We start from the raw sequence: 23,225 nt of genomic DNA on the forward strand, positions 1-23,225 counted from the left end.
TAAAGTTTTAAGTTGTTGTCTTACGCAACTGGAGATGGGCAGTCACTTTAGCCAAATGAACAGAGAAATTGTTTTATGGCTACAGGGTTTTGGATGTCAACCAGGTTAAGAGCTAAACATGGCCACATGTTGGTCATTTCACTATATATGTTTGGCAGAGAATAAAGCTAATATAAGAGAAGTGATCTACTATTTCACAATTGGAGACACACAGTCACACACACAACACACTCAATAAAATCTATTCTGAGGCAAATTGTATCACTGGTAAAGGCAGTGAAATGTTACAAAATACAAATGTTGCTTTTTGCTGGTGTTTGTGTTTGGTCAGAGCATGATGGTTTATGTTTTTAATTGTCATTTTGTGCAGTTTTCATCATTTTATTTTATTCTCCGCAATCTTCTGGTGACCCCTGGAATCTATCTCATGGCCCCATTAGAGGTCCCACCCTGTAGACTGAGAACCACCTCCTTAGCAGAATTTAAAAATATCATAATGCTGTCTAATTTATTCTAGCATCAAATATAATTTCCAGTTGGCTGGTAGGTGTCCTCTAAAATGCAATATTATCTCAAACATAACAAACATACATTGGTATGCTATCTTGCAGACCCCAGCTGGTCCCATGACAAGTGTTTTTCTTTGAGACTGTGACCAGTGCAGACTATAAAAATACTAGACATTATTGTGTTGTTTTAAAGGAATGCACATGGTTGTCCAGTGTTTGTTTTTTGCTAGCAAAATATGTGTAAATTTTACAGTAAGAAGTAAACCGACTTGATATAATTTATCAACACAGATGATTATAGAGCCCAAATCGAACAGCATCACTCAGAAATACAGAAACACCACTCTACATTTTGGGAAAAATCTGACTACTGTTTGTCAAATGCCACCAGCCACAACTCTACATAGAGACCTGAACTCATCTTGATTGTAGTGATGGTTTCAGGTTGATTCTAGATCTACAAACAGCCTCAGTTCAAGTGAGGGGTCACAATCTCCACTGGCCTCAACAAGCACCTCATAATTTAACAGCTAACATGAAGAAACTAGTCATCTACCCCCATCCTAAATCAAGGTATTGGCTGTTTTTTTGTAAACCATTACCCAGGCATAGATGTACACCCGGCAGAAAGTATGTACTTCCTTGTATGGGCTGGTTGAAAAGGGTCAACTCAGCCCCGTGTAGACTTTGCCGCAATTGTGGTCACATTTGGCTGCAGCTGGTGAGGAGACATAAACATGTTGAGATGTTATTGATGCATGATCAATGGCTGAAGACTCTTACTTCTTGTCTGCTTCCACCTGTTTTTGAAGGTTTATAAAACCCCTCAGAGCAGATGTGCCTGTATGTCATGTCTTTGCAGACGGCAACCTTTCCACTAAGAGAGAAAAGTGATTTTTATTTATCATCAGCGCATCATTCTTGTCTGATCAGTGGTGAGGCATGGCAGAGCCTCAGCTGATAGCCAGCACCATAACAGCGCAACAATGGATGACCAAGTTAAAAAAGAAAAACAGCTTACAGCAGGAATGCAGGATGTCAGGAGGCAGTAAGATGTATCAAATTTGCTACACAGCATGCACTGCAGCTTTGACAGTATGTATATACACTACAGTGAGTACTGAACTGGCAGGGTAAGGCAGTTTCCTCCGGCTTTGGTCCCCCATTTTATTTTTTCTAAACTAAACTGATTATGCAATTCTATCATTATTTTTCACTTGGTTTCAGGAGAATTGCAATGGCAGCTCAGCCTGTCATGAGAATGAACTGTGAAGTAAGCAATCACATTGTCATGTATACTATATTTGTATTTTTGTTGTAGTATAGGAAAAATACAACTGAGTATTAAATACTACAAAGCAAAGACCCCAAAATAGCAAAAAATATTAAGTCCTTTTGTGTTTGCAACATCAGAGGAAAATTGGAGAACTGTTTGTGTTGGGCCGCCCTCTAGTGGACATTTCCTAACATGCACTACCAAATAAAGTTGGTTTAATGATCTCAAATCTGTATTTTAAAAAACAAACAAATATAAAACAAATCAAATCAAACCTAAGTCTATGTTTACCCAAAGAGAGCCATTGTTATATGACTTTATTAGACCATACTAGGCTGCAGCACTTTGGCTAGTGCAAACCATTTAACTTGTTTTTACATCACTGGTGGCAACTTACATGCAAACAATGTACATGATACTGAATGAATAAATGCAATAGAAACAATGTGGTCCACATTTATTAATTAATTGAAAAACACACTCTAGAATTTGACGTAAACCTTCATGAAACATGAACTAAAGAGCTGTGCGATTACATAAAGTAGGTGTGAGCTTAAAAACTCTAAATGTATAAAAAGATAGATACTTAAATTAAAAACTTGCAAATTTATAAAAAATTCAGTTGCTTAAAAGTGAATATGAAAATTGTGAAAAAATCTTTAGAAAGTAATAGAAATTTTGACATCAATAGCCTATGCACTTTTGTTCAAGGAATCTGATTTTAGGCACAATAACTACGAGTTTATATTGACATATATTATTTTGATATTCACATCATACATGATGGCATGTCCTTTAAAGACCCCAGTCAGTCACTTTCTGGTTCCCTGACAAATCTTCAGTCATTTCTCAACTAAGTCTTGTTAAATCTTATAAGCACAGAATATTACAAACACAGATACACTCTAATCTTTCCTTACAACCATACAAAATACCTTCATGTATAAAAATACAAAGATCATAAGTACCGTAGCCTTCAGAGAGTAATGTTGACATCTTTCTTCCGTCACACTGGTGCTAGGCCTGTGTTAATATTATCACCACAATATACAGTGTCACAGAGCTGACAGGAGAGATACATCTTTGGGTTTATTTTGGAAAATGCGGTCGACACATGAAATTCATTTTTGTCCTCTGGTTAAAAATGTATCATAAATTAACCATTGCCTGGGAAATAAAAATTTTAATCCTTGGAGGTCCTGAATTGAGTCAGACTAAAAAAAATCAATATCAAAAATACTCTAGAGTAAATAAATCTTGTGTATAAATATCAATATACTGTTGAAATGGTGTTTTCTGTATTATATTTTTGTAGCACCAATGAGCTAGTTGATGCAAGGACACTTATCCATGAGAGGGGTGGCTTTCGTTATTCCAAATGACAGTGATGGTCACACACTTAATGATGCTACTGTGTAAGAGTTATTGTACACATTACAATGAAAACACGTCACTCTATATAACAACTAACATGAGATTCACATGGACTAAAACAAGTGTATAATAATGACCTGTATAATGTAATTTAGTGAACAGCTTTGAATTGCGGCACTAAAACAGGGCTGACGACGGGATCATTGCAAGACTGGACTGATTACTACACAGTCACTAGATGGTCAGTTTCTCAGACTGTACCACAGAAGAAGTCCATGTTTTCAACTACCACTGTGAACAAAAAAATAACAAAACAACAACAAAAACGCTGTGTGAAAAAAGCAATGCATAATAACAATGGTGCAAGCTGTCATGTAATTATCTGCACATTATAATGTACTTAGATTATGGAGGGTGAAAACAAACACACACAAACTCACTGTTTCTCTTAATTACACAGATGAAAAAGAAAATCACGCTGTAATATGAGTAGTTGGTGTGGATTGGCTGTAGAGTTGCTGTCACCTGAAGAAGAAGCAGGCTTCATTTTGTTTCACTGGCAGGAGGAGAGGAACCCAAGAGAGGAGACTTTGGTGAAACCTAGACGGTAAAAAACAAGGTGTCATTGTCTAAAGCTTGGATGTCCTTAATGAACTAATAATGAACTGTAAAAAACTCATTGTGTACAGTTACACTCACAGCTAGTCATAAAGCTGGAAGAAAAATGACAAATGTGTGTCATTATCATTATATCATACAGTTAGGCATTAAATTTTTTTTGATGTTTAGTCTTTTCCAGGAGTTTTGTTTGAGCTGATGACCTATTTTCTGGTACAACCCCAATTCCAAAAAAGTCAAAACATTTTGTAAAAAGTAAGCAAAAAGAGAATGCAATGATTTGCACAAACATTTTGACCTATATTCAACTGAATACAGTACAAAGACAATATATTTAATGTTCAAACTTTAACTTTAAGTTATTGCGTTACTTTATTCAATTTTATTAACTTTATTGTTGTTTTTTGTAAATAGACACTCATTCTGAATCTGATCCCTGCAACACTTTCCAAAAAAGTTGGGACTGGGCCATGTTTACCACTGCGATGCATCACCTTTTCTTTCAACAACACTCAGTTAGCATTTGGGAGCACTACTTGATGAAACTTTGCAAGTGAAAATTCTTGCTTGATGTACAACTTCAGGTGCTCGACAGTCTGGGGTTCCCATTGTCGTATTTTGTGCCTCATAATACGCAACACATTTCCAAAGCCTTTTAAGCACTCCACAACTTTCTCAGTCTTTTGTTGGCCTTGTGTGTTACAGATATCAAATTCAGAATGAGTGTATAACTACTAAAAACAACAAATGTATCAGTTTGATCATTAAATATCTTGTCTTTGTACCACAGTCAATTGAATACAAATGAAAATTACTTTCAAATCATTGCATTCCCTTTTTATTTATGTTTTACACAACACCCTTACTTTAGCGAAATTGGGGTTATAGTCCTAGTCCTAATGACAACAGTATCAAAGTACTCACGGGGGAAGGAGGCTTTGCAAAGTTGAGGTGAGCGTACAGAAGCACAGCAATGTCATTCTGGCTGGCCTCCAGGGCAATGGACAGAGCAGTGCTGCCATCCTGTAACAGACGAGAGGATGATGGGTTTGGGCAGAATTAGCCAAAACAAAACAAGAGAGACAGACAGAGAAAGGAAAAAGAGGGGGAAATATACGCTTACATTATCGGTGAGAGTGGCATCACAGCCTGGCACAGACAGTAGCTGACGCACAATGTCCACATGACCATGTTCGCAGGCACACATGAGTGCTGTGGAGCCATCATCATCACGGATGTTGACCTGTGCTCCACAGGACAGCAGCGCCCGCACCATGTCTCCTCGACCGTGGCTGACCGCCAGCATCAGCGCCGTCTGACCAGCCTACAAACATGCATTTAACAAGTTTTAAACTCATCTTCAACATGTACATCGATCTAATCTCAGAGAAAAAAATGCTGTCATTCAGACTGCATTTGTTTACATGCTGCAATGGGTGACAAAATCTGCAATGTCATCAGACACATTAGAAAGCAGAGATCTGAACAACACATAAATGCTCCTTTAGGTCCTGGTCTGGTTTGATCGTGTGTGGAGATGCACAAAACCTAATGAGCAGTAGAGGGCGCACCTGGCTGGCCTTGGCGTTGACGTCCCCTGTGCGCAGCAGCTGCAGGACGGTTTGAAGGTCACTGTCAGAGTGGAAGGCAGCCAGAGCTGTCAGCATGATAGCCGTGTAGCCCGCCTTGTTCTGCTTGTCAGCATTACACAGGCCTGTCAGGTATATAGGGCAATCAGTGTGACAGGTGATACAACAGCAGCACAAACAATGACAGGAATGTATGACATGATGGAGACGGGAATCTTTTAAGACCAGTGGTGGAAGAAGCATCCAGATCCTTTACTTAAGTAAAAGTAACAAAGACACACAATTGAGATCATCCATGAGAAGCTCAGCTATTTCTGTATACTATAATTCTATATCTATTTCGGATTCTACTTGAAATCAGATTGTGACAATAGATTTTCCAGCCAATCCATAAAAGATGAAAAATTTAAATCTGAAAAGTAACTCGTAACTTAGGCAGATCAGTCAGCAGTCAGACAAATCTAGTTAAGTAAAATGTACAATATTTGTCTGAGTAAAAGTATAAGGTTGCATTACATGGAAATACTCAAGGACACAACACGTACATCTAATGTGTACAGTACTTGAGTAAATGTACTTTGTTGCATTCCACCACTGTTTAAGTCTATGTGACACTCAAAACTACTGGTTGAAAAGATGAAATACTTAAACATCTGACTCAATGGGATGAAGAGGAGTTTGACTTTTAAATGTTTCAATGTTTTAGTAAATATCCTTAATTTATGGAGATGGATACTTAGTTCCCATATCACTCACTTGTAATTTTGTAATCTCTTCTCTTCCTTGTTTCTCTCTCTCTCTCTCACACACACACATACACACACACATACAATCCTGAACATATACATAGACATTCACACACAGCTCACCAGTGTCCAGCAGCAGTTTTACCACAGGGAAGTTGGAGTGGGAGACGGTGTAGTGTAGCGCTGTATTCCCGTTGCCGTCGGCCATGTTGATCACAAACTCCAGTAGCTGAGGGGAGATGGATGCGAAGGTGCTCATATAGGCCTTGACAACTGCCGTGTCGGCTGCTTTGTGGCAGGAGACACGCAGCCATTCCTGCAGCACAGTGGTGTAGGCTGCCCTCTGAGATCAGACACAATGGGGACAATCAGAGACACACACACACTTGACAGACTGCTGGAGAAATATAAGAGCACAGCTCACAGGCATGCACACTGACCATGGCGAGTATACCAAAATCAAAAAGGTGAACCAAATCTCTGTAAAAACACATGGGAAAAATGTTGTTGCATAAATAAATATGAAACAGCCAAGTTTTCAGTGAAGCAAACCCTTTTCTCATTTTTAAATGTCCTTGCATTACAAAAGCTAAGGGACAGTTCACCCCAAAATCAAAAATACATACCTGTAGTGCTATTTATCCAACTAGTTTGTTATGGTGTGAGTTGCAGAGTTTTGGAGATATCAGCCATAGAGATGTCTACCTTCTCTTGAATATAATGGAACTAGATGTCACTCAGCTTGTGAGGCCCAAAGTGCAAAAAAGAAAAAAACCTCGCCAGGAATCTCTTTTGTAGAAAAAAAGTTCCTGTTGTTTCTACCATAGAAAGAGAATAGTTCCTACATAAAACTGCTCATAAAAAAAGCCTGTGGATTATCTTGAGTAATCAGGTCATGATTTCTGGAAAGGCATATTGCTGCTGAGTTTTTAAAAATGTATTTTTTTTTTTGGCACTTTCAGCATCACAAGCTGTGTGCCATTTAGTCCCATTGTGTTGGAAAGAAGGCAGACATCTCTGCAGCAGAAACAATATAGATGATAAATAGCACAACAGGCTAGATAGACATATGCATTTTAAACAATGTTTTCCTGACTAATTCAAATATTTAAAAATGCAAAACAATTTATATTGCAAGAAACCTGTAGTTTAAAAATCAGGCCACTTTTGTTAGAGTCAGACTTCTGCTTGTTGTTGTGAATGTGAAGGCTGGATTTCCTGCAAAGAAGTATTGATTCTGAGTGGTTAAATAAAGTGAACTAAATGAACACCTACTGCTCCTTGTTGGCTGAACGCATTGGGTTCCCCCAGGGCTTTCTGCAGGGCATGAAGAGCTGACATCAGGCTGTCACTCAGCTCCAGGCTGAGACAGACAAGGGGACAACATAAGTCACTGATGCTCATGCACACGCTTGATAGTAGCATTAATATTATATCAGTCTGTTAACTTTTTGTACATTTACCTGACTTGTTTGGCAGATGCTGTGGCAGTGTCACTCGTGATGCTGTCGGCTGCCGGTTTTAACTCTGACTGGCTGGAGAGGACAGGTGCTTCTGACTGGGCGGTGTATTGCTGCTCAGTGGTTTTGGTGACACACAGCGATGAAGAACAGATAACTGAGGACTTAATGGAGCTTTGATCAGGAGAGGATTCAGTGCTTGATGATGTGGAGGTGATCTCCTGGGTGACTGTGTGTTTTTCAGTCTCTTTTGAGGCAGAATCTTTTGCTGGACATGGAGGAGTTAAATTGGAATTGGAGACTGGTGGCTGTGAGGCACAATTTTGCACAACAGTGTCCGTCGCTGGTGACTGAGGGTCTTTGTCTGGCAGTCTTGCGTCTACAGTCGCAGACTGGTTAGGACTCTGCTGCGAGTCTGGAATGACGGCTGGTAGTTTGACGGCAGTCTGTTGAGGTACACTGTTGTTATCTGGAGGCAGGGAATCTTTGCTGTGGGTCATTTGCTGGTGCTGGACTGTTGACTCTGGTAGTTTTTCTCGGGCTTCATGATATTCGCTGGAGTCACTCCCCTCATCTGAGCTCTCGCTGCTGCTGTCATCTGAGGATGTTGACTCATAGCTGCAAGACAAGAAAACATTTCAGTGACTATAAACAGCACATTCCCTTTGGATATTTTGAATTAGGCCTGATTTCAGATGCAGCATTTTCTGATTTTCTGAAGCCCACATTCCTGAGCAGTAGGAAAAACACACCCACGTTTACATCATGTGAATGACTTGGATGTCAACAGGTTTTGTGGATATGTGGAAATAGCGACAGTGAGATTTTCAAGGTGGTTGAATGAAGGAAGGCAGGAGGCTGTTCACACAATCAAACAAACCACCATCAGTGGAAGACTATAAAAAACTTCGATAAATTACTATTTTGACACAAGGAAGCAAAATTTCTGAAGTGGCTCCAGCCATTTTCCATAATGAGAGCATACATGGCTGCATGTAAAGAGGAATATTAGTGGAACATTAAATTTTATTACACGACTTTGTTTAATACTCTATATAGCAGACCGTTGCTAGGTATAAGAGACCATTGCTGTAAAAAACAGAACACAGTTCTGATCATTAACTTTGGAGAAGCAATAAAATGTTTTTTAAATCCATAAAATAAATTTGAAATTAATATTTCCTGGTCACTGTACGTTACTCCTTAGTCATTAACCACATAAACACCTTAGGGGGAATATTTTCTTTTTCAGAATAAGGGCAAAAAACAGAATATTTTGTGCATGTTAATGTAGTCACCATGAAACAGCTCCACCTCTTTGCAACTCACACCTGTTTTATCACTGTACGTAAGTAGGACATAAAAATGCATTTCTATTTTGTAAGCCTGACAGTATACTCTTGGCTAGACTAGATTAGTTGGTAAATTATTATCGTGGCTATGAGTGTGTGACTATCTTCTTCCACACCTGAATTTTCTCATGGTCAGTACCTCTCCAACACTGGTGTGTGTTCCTCCTTCCTCATCACCTGAAGTAATTGCCACAGCGCTCAGTGGAAGAAGACAATTGATTGGTGCTTAGCAATGACTGACACTTACCCTCCATTGACGCCAATGAACTGTAGGTTTTTCTTTGTGGACGGAGATCCTGGTTCACCCTCTGCTTTCCGCTTCATAATGGACCTCAGAGAGGACTGGGGAGATGAGGCTGGAAAAGATACCAGTGATTATACATACAGCAGATCATGATGTGGTTAGAACAAGTCAGAATGATCAATGGTTTTTTTTGACCAGATATCAGTGAAGTTACCTGTCTTAGGGCCCTCTTGTGACTGGACAGCCTCTGTGCATGTATGCAGGTGTGTCTCTCCCTCTTTAGAATGCAATATGCCAATCTGAGTACCAGATGTGCCTACAGCGATGACAGGAGTAGCTACAGGGACCGAAGTGGACAACTCGCTCTTTAGGACATCACGGACCTGCTTGGAGCTGACTGCAATTGGCAACTCAACTGGCCCGTCTGTGAGACAGAAACAAGATTTCAACTTTTCAGCCTTATTTTCCGCGCACAAAAAATACCAGAGACTCAAAGTTGTTGGTTCAAAACATCTCTGACATTATCAACAAATATCAAAGGCCTGTTGCATTGATCTGTATTAGACTGCTTGGGTAAAGGTTATACATTTGTAATTCAGTGTCTCTGATCATACACTACCAGCTGAATCCAGACCTTCAGCTTGTCCTCTGTGGAGGCCCTCCACGACTCCACCAGCTGATTGAAGGGTGGGGGAGCTGCAGGTCTCTGCTCGGAGCAGAGTGCCTACCTCCACCACAGTCGGCTGCTCCAGTGTGTACACCTGGATTCCCACAGTCCTCTGTTCCCTCTGTTGGGGCAGCTGTGTGAAGCTGACTAGAGTGTGCAGGCTGCAGCCTTGTGGCTCCTGCCAACCCATACTGGTAGCCATGACTGGATGCTCTGCCTGAGGGCCCTTCTGGACTGCTGTAGCCTGCTGCTGTGCAGCCTGCAGCTCCTGCATCGTCCTCTTTAGCTTGCCCTCAAGCTGGCCCACTTGGTTCCTAAGCGCTTCTGTCTCTGGCATCAGCCCCAGATCCTCCTCCCTGACCCCGACTCCCACCTGACGACTGCCCCTCAAGTCCTCTGGTCCCACTCCAATGGTACGCACTTCCCGCTTTGCATCTGGTCTCGCTCCACCCACAATCACGGTGTCCTCAATCTCACACCCTGAGTCTTGCTTGGAGCCTTCAGGTGTGGTGGGAGACAGTGGCCCTGCTGGCATGTTGCTGCTCTTAGCTCCGTTGCTCGCCTCTTCTTCAGGGATGTCAATGTAGAGCTCACCACGGGGACGACCTCGGCTGAAGCCCAGAGTATGACCCAGGAACTTCTGGCTCTTTAGCTGGACGCTGAGCTGCCGTTTCTCCTCTTGCAGCACAGAGATTTTGACCTGTAGCACAGGAATGGTCTTCACCTGCTCCTCAAGCTCCCTTATTTTCCTGAGGGCTGCAGCCATCTGCTCCCTGACATGCTGTAGGTGGGCTGGTGTTGGGGTCACTGGAGTGGACAGGCCAGAACTCAATGGGGTGAAGGATCCGCTTCCACCCTGGGCTCGGTTGAAACTGTGTGCACTGCTGAGAGAGGTGTTAGAGCCTGCTACACTGCTGTGCATGCTGCCAAGGTTGGAGAATCTCCGCCCCTCTTTCTCCTCCTCCAGCTTCCTGCGTGCATCCAACAGGGTCTTCTCCACCCGGGCAGTGCTGAAACTGGGCCTCTGTGACGTGTGGTAGCCTGGGGCACAGTAGGAGAAGGAGGAGTGCCGGCTGTCCATGCTGGCATTGGAGCACAGAGACTCTGTGGAGGTCCACCAGGAGCCGGTGTAGCCATAGCCCCGGGGCAAGGAGCCATAGCGTGGTCGGCGCTGGATAGGCACCTTCTTGATAGTGTTTCCTTTCTCTATGTCGTTAACATATTTGAGGAAGTCTAGGTCCAGACGGTAGCCATAGGGGGTCTCCACTGAGTAGGGCGCCTCCTGTTCTTTGCCGTGCATAGAAGGGGGAGCAGGCGGGTTGAGTTTCCCTGAGGGGGAAGGAAATCAACTTTAAACAAACGGAAATCTGTGTCTAATCTTGGGCTCAGACTTTAGAAAATAGTATTAACTTTGGGCTATTGTGTATTTATGAAACAATCACCAAATTAGGTACAAAGTGGAATGGCACAGTTTCTTTAACCTGACCTTATAAAGCATCTGGACAGTACAACTGTTAAATAACTTAGAAGTTGTCTGACAGTTTAAACCCTGACAAAAAGAATTAATTATCTTAAAATAGCATCATTATTATGAAGAGGAGTATTAGAGAAAATAAAAAGAAGCAGCACCTGGGAAGCCTGGGTCCATATGCAGCACCTGAGCCATAATGAGCCCGTGGCGGCTAATCAAACAGTCACCCACTAACTCTCACCTGCGAAGAAACAAACATGATGAATTTGTACCAAATATTTTTTAAATACAGCAAGAGTTGCAGAAATAACAAACCAGGGGTTATGTGTATGACTGTGATTTTGTGCTCCAGCAATAGTGTATTGCTCTTTTTGACTGCATTGTTTTTTGTGTGATGGTCTTTTACTTCGTAACCCTCCTTCCACTCTTTCTGACTTCATCCATTTTTCGGAGCGTAGTGGGTCACAGTCGATTGTGTATTTGTTTCTGTTCTTAGCATTCAGAGAAGAGGAGTAACAGAGGAAAGTTTCCTGGCAGCTAATTCCAGGACAGAGGTTTGAGACTGCCAGTTACAACCTTATTAGGAATCATCTGTACACGCTAACTTCGCCTCTCAATTTAGGGTTTACAGACACTCTCTCTCTCACTTTCTCCACATCTTCCCCCTCCGGTTTCTTCTCTATTTGTCCTCTTTTTATGTTTTCCTGCTGCTTTCTCCCCCTCTGAACATCAGCTGATGATCAGGAGGTTTCAGCTCGTCACTGTCTTTTTCTCATTCCCTCCACAGTCTCTTGCTCATTCCTTCAACACAGAAAGGACAGTGAATTGCTAAGAACTTCAATGCATTTTTCACAGGAGGGGTAATGCATTTTGACCCTTTATAAACAAAAGATTGTGCTTTTTCCTCCCACAGAGAGCAGCCCAGTGCCAGCAATGACAGAGAGCCCAAAACGCCAATACTTCTGAGTTTGTGCCTGCTTGGAAAAGATTAACTTTCTAGGTCACATCACTTTGTGGGAACTGGGGATGTAATGTTAAAGCTATCCATGGCATTAGCTAGTTGAACATCGGTATATTACTTCAAGGAGCTAAGATCAGATGTTTGGACTGCAAAACTCCCCTTTGTTTTTAGGGCATACTCAGTTCACTTCACTTTAAGGCTGCTTTTCTGTTTCTTCAGCAGGAACAGAGCCTCTCCTCTCTAAGTCAAGCTCTCTCTCTCTCTCTTGCTATCTTGTGACCCTAGACAGTGCTTGCTCGTTCGTGAAAAGTAGGGCACTTGGAAACACTGACTAACTTGGTATTTTTGAAGTTCTGTAGTCAGTTTAATGTCTTGGTGCGATTTCCCTTATCTGTGCCCCTTCATCACCCTCTCATACCAAGATTGCCACACACTATGACGAGTGGAAATACTGTTCGCATGCACATACAGACCCCTTTTAACACTGAACGAACTAAAAGTACTCCCCATTCCATTGTGATAAGAAAATATTACACTGTTTAATTTATGGGGAACCAACGCTAAGGCAGCAATATTTTAGCGTGTGGTTGCCGAATTTATTTCCTTGCATTACCATCTTCTATACTGTGCTGCTATTGTTGTTGTCTTTTTTCCTTCTGAGTTTACTCATAAAATCTACAACTACAACCCCACTTCCAAAAAAGTTTAGACATTGTGTAAAATGTTGATCTATATTCACTTGAATACAGCACAAATACAACATATTTAATATTCAAACTGATAAAATTTTTAACAAAAGCTTGTTTTGAATTTGATGCACCACAAAAAGTTGATAGAGAGGCATGTTTACCACTGTGATACATCATCTCTACCACACAGCAAGCATTTGGGAACTGAGGACACTAACTGCTTAAGTTTTCTCTGAAAAATGGTAATGTACCTTTCAATCTAGTGTGATTATTGTTATTATTGTGCTTAATCCCATCTTTTATTGTTTTGAGAAAAGAATAAATAAAGTTGTCAAAAAAAAAAAAAAGTTCTTACACTGGACGTGTAGTGAAAAAAGATGTAAGTGAAATACAAGTTAAAAAAAAAAACCTACACAAAAGCTTTCTTTCATCACAGAAATGCTTTAACAGATCTGAAGTAACTGAATCAAATGTGTGAGTGTCTGTTTATCTGCAGTATGGAATGAAAGTGTCAGATTGATTATATGCTCCATGTCGTACAGTGCCGCCTGGCTATGTGTGAGAAAGTGAGAACAGGACAGAGAGGAGGGGAGTGGTTGGGAGAAATCGAGCATGTATGCGTATGTGAGAAACTGAGTGTACAGGAGGGTGGAGGACAGCGCTGACAGGGGACAGTTGATGAGATATAATTAGAATCTGCAGTTTAGCGACCAAACCTCCCAGCCCAGCAGACGAGACGGCTGACACTGTCCACTTGATTCCTCTTTGAGTCCCACAGTGCGGTTTTCTATCCCTTTAAATCATCTCTACACACACAAACTCACTGAAATGTCTCCTTACTTCTTCTCCACGGGCCATTCCTCCCACATCACCCCCTCCAGACGCCCATACCGCCAGGCCTCCACATCTGCTTCTCTAACAGTGGCTCACTGGGTGTTTCAGATGTGTTAGCATGTGTCTATGTACTCCTCCTGAGTGTGTGTATGTGTGCTGGGGTGGAGTGGTTGACCTTCCTCCCTCTCTCGGCTCTCAAACAGAGTTCCTTTGAGATGACATCTGAACAGAAACCAGTGTGCGCCCTTCCCCAGCGCTACACTGCCATTCTTCAGGCGACTTTCCCTGATGGGCTTCATCCAGGACAAATGCCCTGCCCCCATTACGGCCCCCTACCTCCCCATACAACTACATACCAAGCTAACGGAAGTTAACATCGCCTGGTCTACTCCCTCCCTTCACTGCCATTAAGATTAAGACAACCCTCGGGGGGCAAGATGCAGGTCATCCAGCACAAATTACACGTCTGTGGTATGTCCTGTAAGATGTCACGAGAATAACTGCATTATACTGTAGCTTCTCTGACCTCAAGCAGCAACCAACGTAAACCATTTGTTTTTGTACTCGCAAGCAGGGGTCGAAATGAACTTTTTTCCTTTAGTTCTCTGCAGCTATCCCAAATTTACACTCGGCTATCAAAGACTAAACAACCATTCTACCAAAGTGAAGGGTTTTTTCTTCATAATATCTGTGAATATTCTCAGTCATCCAGGTCATGGTATTCGTAGCAAGGGTTGTCATAGGCAACTGGACTGGATGTTTCGCCTCTCATCCAAGAAGCTTCTTCAGTTCAGTAACTGTTTCTTGTTTATATTGTTGGTTCAATAAATATATTACTGCAAGATGCAGTGCAAATGCAAACCGCTTTCTAATTTGTATACACTGATGGAAATTTACATAGACACAATTACATCTCACAGTAAAATATTCTATTTTAAACCTCACAGCCATATAAGCCTGCATGCAATGTAGCATAAAGCTTGTGCTGATGCCCTCTCTCATTTTTCAAATTCGACCACCTAAGAATTAAAATGACATACATTTCATGCTCATATTTGTTGATGATAGGTTTCTCTACTGTCCCAGAATTGTCCCACACGCTGTATCTTTGTGTCCCAGGTGCTATTTCTGCTGTCTCGGGGACAAAAGGACATCCTTAAATGGGAGCACTGCTCGCAAGGCAGTTTTGGTTTATTCATTTATGCTCAAATTCTTGCATGCCAGCATCTGCAGGATTAAAAACTGGATTTGATTTATAACATGTATATAGATTCTCGTGTCTTTGGTGTTTCAGAGGATTGAGACCACCCTGAAAAGTAATTTCAGATGCCAGTCTTCGTTTTGAGGTCAGCTCTCCCAAGTTTATCAAACTCATTGCTTCCATTCATTGAGTCACCTTATTATTATTGCCATTACAAAGGATTAGACCCCAGTATTGCTAAGTCAGAAATACCACTCTTCCCACCACCCAGAGAAGATCTTTATGGATTTTTCCACCGCCTCACTGACTCTCTCAGCCTTTGATGATTACTATTCTGCTCAAGCTTGGGAATGGTTTGTGAATTAGGAAAAGAGGGATTTATTTTCCGCTTCATACCAGCTGTTCGCACTGCAAGGACAGGATCTCTCCTCCCCAGATTCCTTGCTCTCCCTTCCTTTTCTTGCACTCTTACAGTCAGCACCTGTGGGAAACAAGGAGAAATGAAACTTGAACTTTGGCGGTCACGGTTTTTGATTGTGGCAGTTTGTAGCCCAGAAAAATGTGAATCACATGAAAATAAAAGGAGACATCTACACAAGTAGTCATCAGGGTACGTCAGTAAAACTCCATTAAAAGGTGTGTAGCTCTGTTGACACTGAGATAAAAACAGACTTATGACAGGTTACAAAAGAGCGGTGGCCCCCTCATGAGACTATAAACATAGGTTGCGAAGCCAGAAAAAACATTCCAAAACATTCCAGTGGTTTTGACTGACACGCCGGATGTGAACAATATACCCCCGTGAAATGCCAATCACTCTCTGACCTCCCTGTAGTGCAGCATGGATGAAGCCCCGATCTGAGCATAGCTGCTCTCCCAGCTTTCTAGAAACACTTTCCCCCACACCCCAAATTCCTCTCACCAATTCAAGGCTCTTTAATCAATTCAAGGCTGGGAGCCTCCCTGTCATGTGATTGGGCAATGTTTTCTGTTTTCTTGCCTCTGACTAACACTCCCAAATCCACTGGTACACACACACGCCCTCCTGTTTTTGTGGGAACAGCCATCATGTGCACAGCTCACCTTTAAAGACTTAAAGCCAGACTGATTTCATGAGCCTTATAATGCGTTCCCTTCATGCACAACACAGACTTAAACCGTGCGCTGTAGCCAAACTACTGCGTGCGTGTCCACCAGATAAGCAGCATGACCGTGTCTGCTGATTCTCATGCTTTGGCTGCGGCTGCTCGGAGTCAGGCTGCTGTGCAAGTGTGGTCGACATTTTGTCGGAGGGTCTCGCAGCCCAAAAACACACTGATGGGTGACCTTTGCACAATATAATAACTGGACTTGCTGTTGTTCGGTCAATTGTTTCACGGTGTTGTCATGCCAATACCGCAGAGGGTGGAGGGGTAGGGGTAGAAACAGACCTTTTCGACTGGAACGACGGCCAAATCACAAAGAGCCATTCATTCAGCCTCTAGTTCCACAGCTGGTTCTAATATAAAGCAAGGAGGGGCATCTCAGACAGCGAGGCAGAGAGAAATAGTGTGTGTATGAGTGTGTGGCAAGGAAATTTGCCTCAAAACAAACAAACAGTTGATGAAGTGCTGTTATGGACCCACACACTGACAGACACTGGAAAGACAAGGAGGAGAACAAAGTGATTGATGTCTAGATCTAGAGGTACCAGATGCTCCAAAATTGATGGCTATCTGCGCTACTAATTGTGTCAGATAACACAATATTATGAATGCACCCCTACCTGATGATATAAACTTATATATCAATGCCAAAAACCCCTCTCAAAGGATAGGATTAAAGACAGTGAACTATGTGGAGCATTTAGTTATAACCCCGTGCTGCCGCAGATGGCAAATATTTTGTAAGACAAATACCAAACTTTACAGGAGACAACTTGAACTCCCATCGACTCCCACACAGCGCAGATGAAAACACAGAGATCCCCCAACACACCAACACTGACCGAGGCCTGGAGACTCCCACAGTTCAACAAACACAGCTGCAGCTTTTAAGTAGATTCATTCAGGTAAGAGCACCGGTAATATGAAAGCCAAGTGATTTAACTGTTTTTAATTTGTCTGTCTTCTTGATGATAAATCTGACGGAGTGATGATAAATTTGATTTATTATCCTCCCAATGAGAAGCAACATTTTGCCAACAGATAAAAAAAAAATCCACCTCAGATGGTCGCTGCTTTGGCAGTGCATGCGCCACTCTCGTCATACTGAGCTAATTGATGTGGCAAAACGTTGCAAAAGTCTGAGGTCTGATGAAGAAAGGGTTACAGGAAAGGGAGCTCCATCTTTCTATTCCCGAAGGATCCAGAAACAACCCAGTCACTTCCTCCCAGCCCAGGAGAAAGAGTAACAAGAAGGAGGAGAACGTAAACGAGAAAAGAAAAAAAAAAAGAGAACGGGGTAAGAAAGAGAGAAAGGAGAGGAGAGCAGTACAGTATTTGAGGGAGGGTGGGAGCAAAAGAGTGGGAATGCAGGGAAAGAAAGGCAAAACTGTAATAGGGGAGGGGGAAAGAAAAAGGAAATGCAACTTAGAGTTTTAAATGGAAACTTCTCGAATGAGAAGACCATGGCCGTTCTCAGATTTGGACTCCACCAGTATGAATCACAGCAAATCCTACTATTGCCACCAGAAAGTAGTCTGCTGCTGTTAACACAGGAAGAACATCAGAAACATCACACAGGAGGCTGCAAGAACTCCTCACAATGAGTATATAATGTTTCAAAGGACCTTTCCTCATAATCTTAAATGGCTCCGCCCAGAAGATTACCATCATTTGTGCATTCCACCCCTTAAAATAGACCGACAATAGAGAATCCCTGCAAGAAGCTGCACTTTGTCTGTCTAAAAAAAGCAGATTGTTGCTCAGAGGGTTTTTTTTCTCAGAGTAACAGGCCGCAGAGACCTCAACATAGACATGCAGAAGAGTTTTAAATGTTACATAAAGATCACAACAGGAGACACGGCTGTTGATCCATCTACTAAGACTTCTTTGTCCTCCTCCTCACTCTGCAGCACAGATGGCTCCATTCAGCCAACTGGTCCTGAATGAATAATAAATCAGGAAAAATTATAACAAATCTCTCCCCTGAACGGAGAAAGTATGCTAAATGTAGAAGCAACAACAGCCATTTGTCACCAAGCATGAAGTGACTGAGAGGTGTACGTCATTGCATGTCAGACGGGACCTTCACCATGCGTAACGAGGCCAGATGATCTCATATCAACACGGCAGTACAGTATGCTCTTGTGCTGCTGGTGGACATGTGGTTTTTGACTAATTTGGGCTTTAAACTCAGGACAGTGAAATCATGATGGGACCTCCCCTCCAGGACTCTCGGCCCTTCCACAAATAGTTCTGTTTTTTACATTAAGGAGTGGTGGTATGGAAGAGCAGACAGCGCTGGGCTGAGCAGTCTGGTGCTGACTACAGTAAGGCCAAAGGGGAGGGGCTGGCCAGCTCCCATTACTCCTGGAACAGCAGCAGAGTAAACACCCGCCAGTCTGCTATTGGTCATTGTGCTGACCTCCAACAGGAAACTGAGCAAGGGTGGGGTTGAGCAGCAAGGAGCGGCACCGGAAAAAAAGACAAAAAAAAAAAAAAAAAAAAAAAGGGGCATTTGGGAGAAAATTCCTGTGCAGTTGCGGAGGTGGGGATTAAGAATGATGCCGAGCAGAGAGGCCAGAGCGCCGCATTGTTTTGAGGAAACTGTGGGGTCTGGAGGGGAGGAAGACGAAGTCCAGACAGCAGAAAGACGGGCGGTGGGGAGCCGGTCAGAGCAGTGCTGGGGTTAAAAGCTCAGGTCAGCGTGTGTTGTGGTACCAAGCGGACGGCACAGCAGAGCAGAGGAAGTAATCATACTGCAGCGGTGATGTAGTTTAAGTGGTTCCCTCTCAGGGATCTTATCAATTACTTCCTGATTCAATGTTAATGAAAAGACTCTGTGGACATAAAGACAACAAAACAGGCTGGGTAAACATCTATAACACTGACTGTTCCAACATGTTTATGTGCTTTACTGGACAAAAAAGCCCATCTTGCTTTTCTGGGTGATTAATGTATTAAAGGAGATCAAGTCAGATTATTCAAGCAGATAATGAATTACTGTCCCTAGTATCTCAAAAGCCAGATTAGACCATATGTTCACTGAAAACATAACTGTACTGGTTGTCTCAACTAATATAGTTAAGTAGGAGTATTAACCCTCACTGCTGACCAAATCAGGCTCATACTACGTCTGAAATACTGGGCCACATCTTTATTCCTACTTTATAAATTAATCAACCTCTAAGAACCTTGACGTGATTAAAGTAGTCAAAAATATTGGAAGTATTGATACTTTTCCCCCAAACCATGAGTTTAAAATAATACAATATCCATTCTTATAGTATCGAAAGTGCCAGAACTAAAAAAAAATTTCCAAGTGCTCATTCAAGACCTCAGTTCAGTTCAGTCCCTATTGTCCTGCCTGATATGTGGCTTGCTGCAAAAAAAACAGACAGTATTCAGTAACTTTTTCTGCACTAGTGCTGTGCACAGGTTGGTAAAAACAAAAACAAAAATATGTGTATTGGCAAGAATCTGGGGACACAATAGTGATGCTAGTTTTTTAAAGTTACTAACTTTCAAAATTGTCTAATTAAGAATCTTCTCCTTTTTCCTTTTAACTGGTTAACATAGTATTCGCTGTAATTTTGTCTTCATGGCAAATCTGACCTGGTGGCAAGCACTAAGACCTACACAGACACACTCAGTCTTCTCATGCACAGTCTTGTTGGCTTATGAAGGTCATATAGAGGCGTCAGTATTAAATTGAGACTGTTTCATTAAAAAATCTAATTTCAGGGAAATGGTCCTAGTCTAAAAGTACACACCACTGTGTGTATACAATCTGAGTTTAAAATGTTTACTTTTTTGCAATCAGAACAGTGAAGACAGATAACAACACTGCTATTTAGTCGGGGTGTTACACTTTCAACAATACATTAAGAATCCATTGAACTGAGCTTACAATTTCAATAACAGAAATATTTTCATATTTTGTTGTTATTATGGTGGCAGCACTACTGCTTTTGTCCACAGGGGTCTCCAAAATTAACAAAATATTTCATAAAGTTGCTTGTAGTAGCTTTAAATTTTAAATCTTTAAATCAAATTTTGGATTTGGAGAAGCGTGACATCCTACTACGTAGCGGTCTGGGATTAAACTCAACACAGAATGAACCAATGTTGTGAGTCTTTGCATGTATCAGGATACAAGGTTGCTGAGAAACGATGCAGTATCACAAAACATAATACTGCAATATTCAAGTGTATTGATATTTTCTCTCACCCATAGTATCACAACTCTAGCTGTAATGCGTGAAAAAGATTTATTTATTGTCTGCTTTGGAGGCAGGAACACATGGAAATAAGTGATCATTAATGCTGTGTACTGTTTGACCACAACAGATAATTCGTCAAGCAGTAATAGCTAATCACTGGTAGACCCTAGACAGTGACAGACAGTCTCATGCAGGTTCAGGGGGTAATTTCATTAGCCCCGCTAAACCATTTAAATGCCCGGCGTGTGGCCCAGTGTGCAAATGGGGTTTATAACCCTGCATTCCGCCGCAGCACCCCTGGGTCCAAATGCTGTAATGAGACAATCACATTCCAGCTCGGTTTAAAAAAAAAAAAAAAAAAACTGCTGAAGGAAACTCCAGCTGCTGACAAACCTGGCCAGAGACTCCCAAACTGCAGTCTGGGGGACTCCCAGGGGCCTCTAAAGAGATTCCAGGGGGTCTCCAGACAAACGAGGAAGAGTCATTTCCCCCTATTTTTACACTCACACCCACCAGATCTCAAAACAGTAAGGACATATTCAGTTGCCTGTTTATAAGGGAAACTCAGCTAAAACTAATGCAACAAATTCTTTCTGTCTTTTTTCCCACCCAGCTGGATTATTTTCTCAATTAAGTGATTAGTTGTTCGGTCCATAAAATGTCAGGAAATGGTGAAAAATGTTCATCACTAATTAATTTATTATAAAAAATCATTTAATGGTCAATTAATCATTGTAGCTCTACAATGGAGCCACAACCTGCCCTTATAACGACATGAATGACAGCACAAAGCCCATCTGAGTGCCATGCAGCTGCTACAATCTTTGGCTATTCACTGGTAGGTGATTTAATACAGCCAGCAGCCCATTACACAACAGCAGGACAGTGGTGTATTGTATGATGCAGTGTAACGGGCTGATGACTACACCCCCACATCCTGCCAAGTTCTGCATGTCCCTCATCAAAACAACATCTGATGTGTTTACTGATGAATCTGGACAGCCCACCGCACATATCATGGGACATCCTGCCATATAAAGTTCAATAATAAACAAACGATCCTCCATATGAAGATAAAACAACCACGCACTCAATGAGAAAACATCAATTTGTGCATTTTGCCTAATACTAACTAATTATTATCTTCTAATTATCAGTTTAGAGTAAGTGACCCTTGTAGCTTTTGCGTTATCTGGAAACTCCATCAGCCCTCATCCATCTTCAGAGGAAACAAACTGCCCTCAGTGAGCACTGACCGGCCACAGGCGGCGAGAGGAGCGAATCTGAGGGCGAGAAGCGGCAACGAAAAGCTGATGAACATCTGGAAGTAATGAAAACTTGCAGAATGCACGGACGGACCCACCCTCTCCCCTGAGCCTGCAGTCTTCACTGAGCTTTTTCGATTTTTTAATGAAATCCGAGAATGGTTCAGATTGTTGCAAGAGGAAAAGTTTCATCATGAAGAGGGGCAAACAGAAACAAACAAACACACCCAAATGTGTTGCTCGTTCAAAAACGAGGCTGTGGTAAAGATTTAGAAATGCAACATGCTGTATTACACTGCAAACTGGCTGCAACCCTGACACTCAACACCGCTTTAATCAGTTAAGACAAAAGTTGAGCCTGCGTGGCAAAATCCCTTCTCTACGAGCCCTCTTCCAAAATAACAATACACACTGTACATACTGCATTTAACAGATACTGTCAAGAAAACGCACAGCTTTTGGAGACAATTTGCGCATATTATATTCCATAAACCCAATAAAACATAGGATACCTGCAAACTCACATTTCAGTTTAACAGACTCACATTTAATTCACATCGGAATATCATCATTATTATGATATTACCGGGATTTTTCGGTAAAGGCGCTCGCCGCCGCCGTGCAGCGTGAGCCTCCAGTGATGCTCTGAACAAAAAGGCACGCACCGGAGGAGCGACCGTGAGACTCAGTTAGACTGTCCTCTGAAGGTAAACAAACTACAATGAGGCATTATGAAGGATAATTAGACGGAGCGGAAGGTAGTAATATGAGTATAAGTGAAGCTGGGCTGGTTCTGGAGGATAAAGGACCCGTTACTTCGGAGAGAGAGGACCGGGGAATGGGCAGGACCGACGCTTCACAAAAGAAGTCTCACTCGCAAGAAGGCGCCTCGTCTGAATCGCTTTAAAATACATTTAAATTAAAAAAAGGAGGCAGAGACCGTTTTCACACAGAGGAATAACAACTTATTTGTTTTTCTTACCTGCCCTCTAGAAATCCTTTCAGCCGCCTCGGCCCAGGAGCGCTCACTGACAGAGAGACAAAAACACCGCAGCCAAGATGCTCCGCGCCCCCTCCTGCTCCTCTTAAAGGGCCAGCAGCCTCCATCTTACAGGGGTCCTTTACCATCTGAGAGACCTTCATCTGCCTCCAAGTTGCTTCCTGGACCTACAGGAAAGGACTTCCAGGGAAACCCAAAACACCTCAATCAACCTGCAATCGCTTTGAATGCAGTTTAAAGGGATAGTTCGCCCAAAAATGAAGATTCGGTCATTATCTCCTCACCCTCATGCTGATTGAACGTTAAGTTTAGTTTTTCAGTCCACAAAACGCTGCTGAAGTTTCACAGGAAAACAGTGTTGCAGAAACAGCCAAACAAAAAAAAATGAATGGTGACCAGTTTTCAAATGTTAAAAAACAACAGAAATAAAACATTAGACCTCCATACTACTCATCTGGTGTAATCCAAGTCTCCAAAAGACCAATATGCCAAGTTTATTTTATTTTTATGTTTTTGGCCTAACTCTTCACTGTAGATCCTTAGCTTTGAGCCACTCTCACGTGCGCATGCAAAAGTGAACATCACGCTGGGGCTTTAGGACACT

At 42.0% G+C, this 23,225-nt stretch overlaps 1 protein-coding gene across 2 annotated transcripts; it reads right to left on the minus strand.

Annotated features, from left to right (window-relative positions):
- Window positions 1-2,225: 2,225 nt before the first annotated feature.
- Window positions 2,226-22,750, minus strand: kank2 (KN motif and ankyrin repeat domains 2). Of its 2 annotated transcripts, none has more exons than XM_084743782.1 (13): window positions 22,604-22,750; window positions 15,388-15,472; window positions 11,465-11,547; window positions 9,803-11,164; window positions 9,383-9,592; window positions 9,172-9,280; window positions 7,576-8,190; window positions 7,388-7,475; window positions 6,236-6,455; window positions 5,349-5,491; window positions 4,901-5,101; window positions 4,702-4,800; window positions 2,226-3,759 (listed from the first exon to the last, which is right to left on the minus strand). In XM_084743782.1, exons 3-13 carry the CDS (start codon window positions 11,499-11,501, stop codon window positions 3,703-3,705), a joined length of 3,141 nt encoding a protein of 1,046 aa, XP_084599908.1. In that variant the 5' UTR covers window positions 11,502-11,547; window positions 15,388-15,472; window positions 22,604-22,750; the 3' UTR covers window positions 2,226-3,702. The 2 variants fall into 2 exon arrangements, with proteins under 2 accessions (XP_084599908.1, XP_084599907.1); XM_084743781.1 differs by having other exon boundaries at window positions 9,788-11,164.
- Window positions 22,751-23,225: the final 475 nt, after the last annotated feature.

Source organism: Lutjanus erythropterus, chromosome 19, assembly GCF_056507025.1.
Source record: "Lutjanus erythropterus isolate fLutEry1 chromosome 19, fLutEry1.hap2, whole genome shotgun sequence".
Classification (NCBI taxonomy): Eukaryota; Metazoa; Chordata; class Actinopteri; order Lutjaniformes; family Lutjanidae; genus Lutjanus; species Lutjanus erythropterus.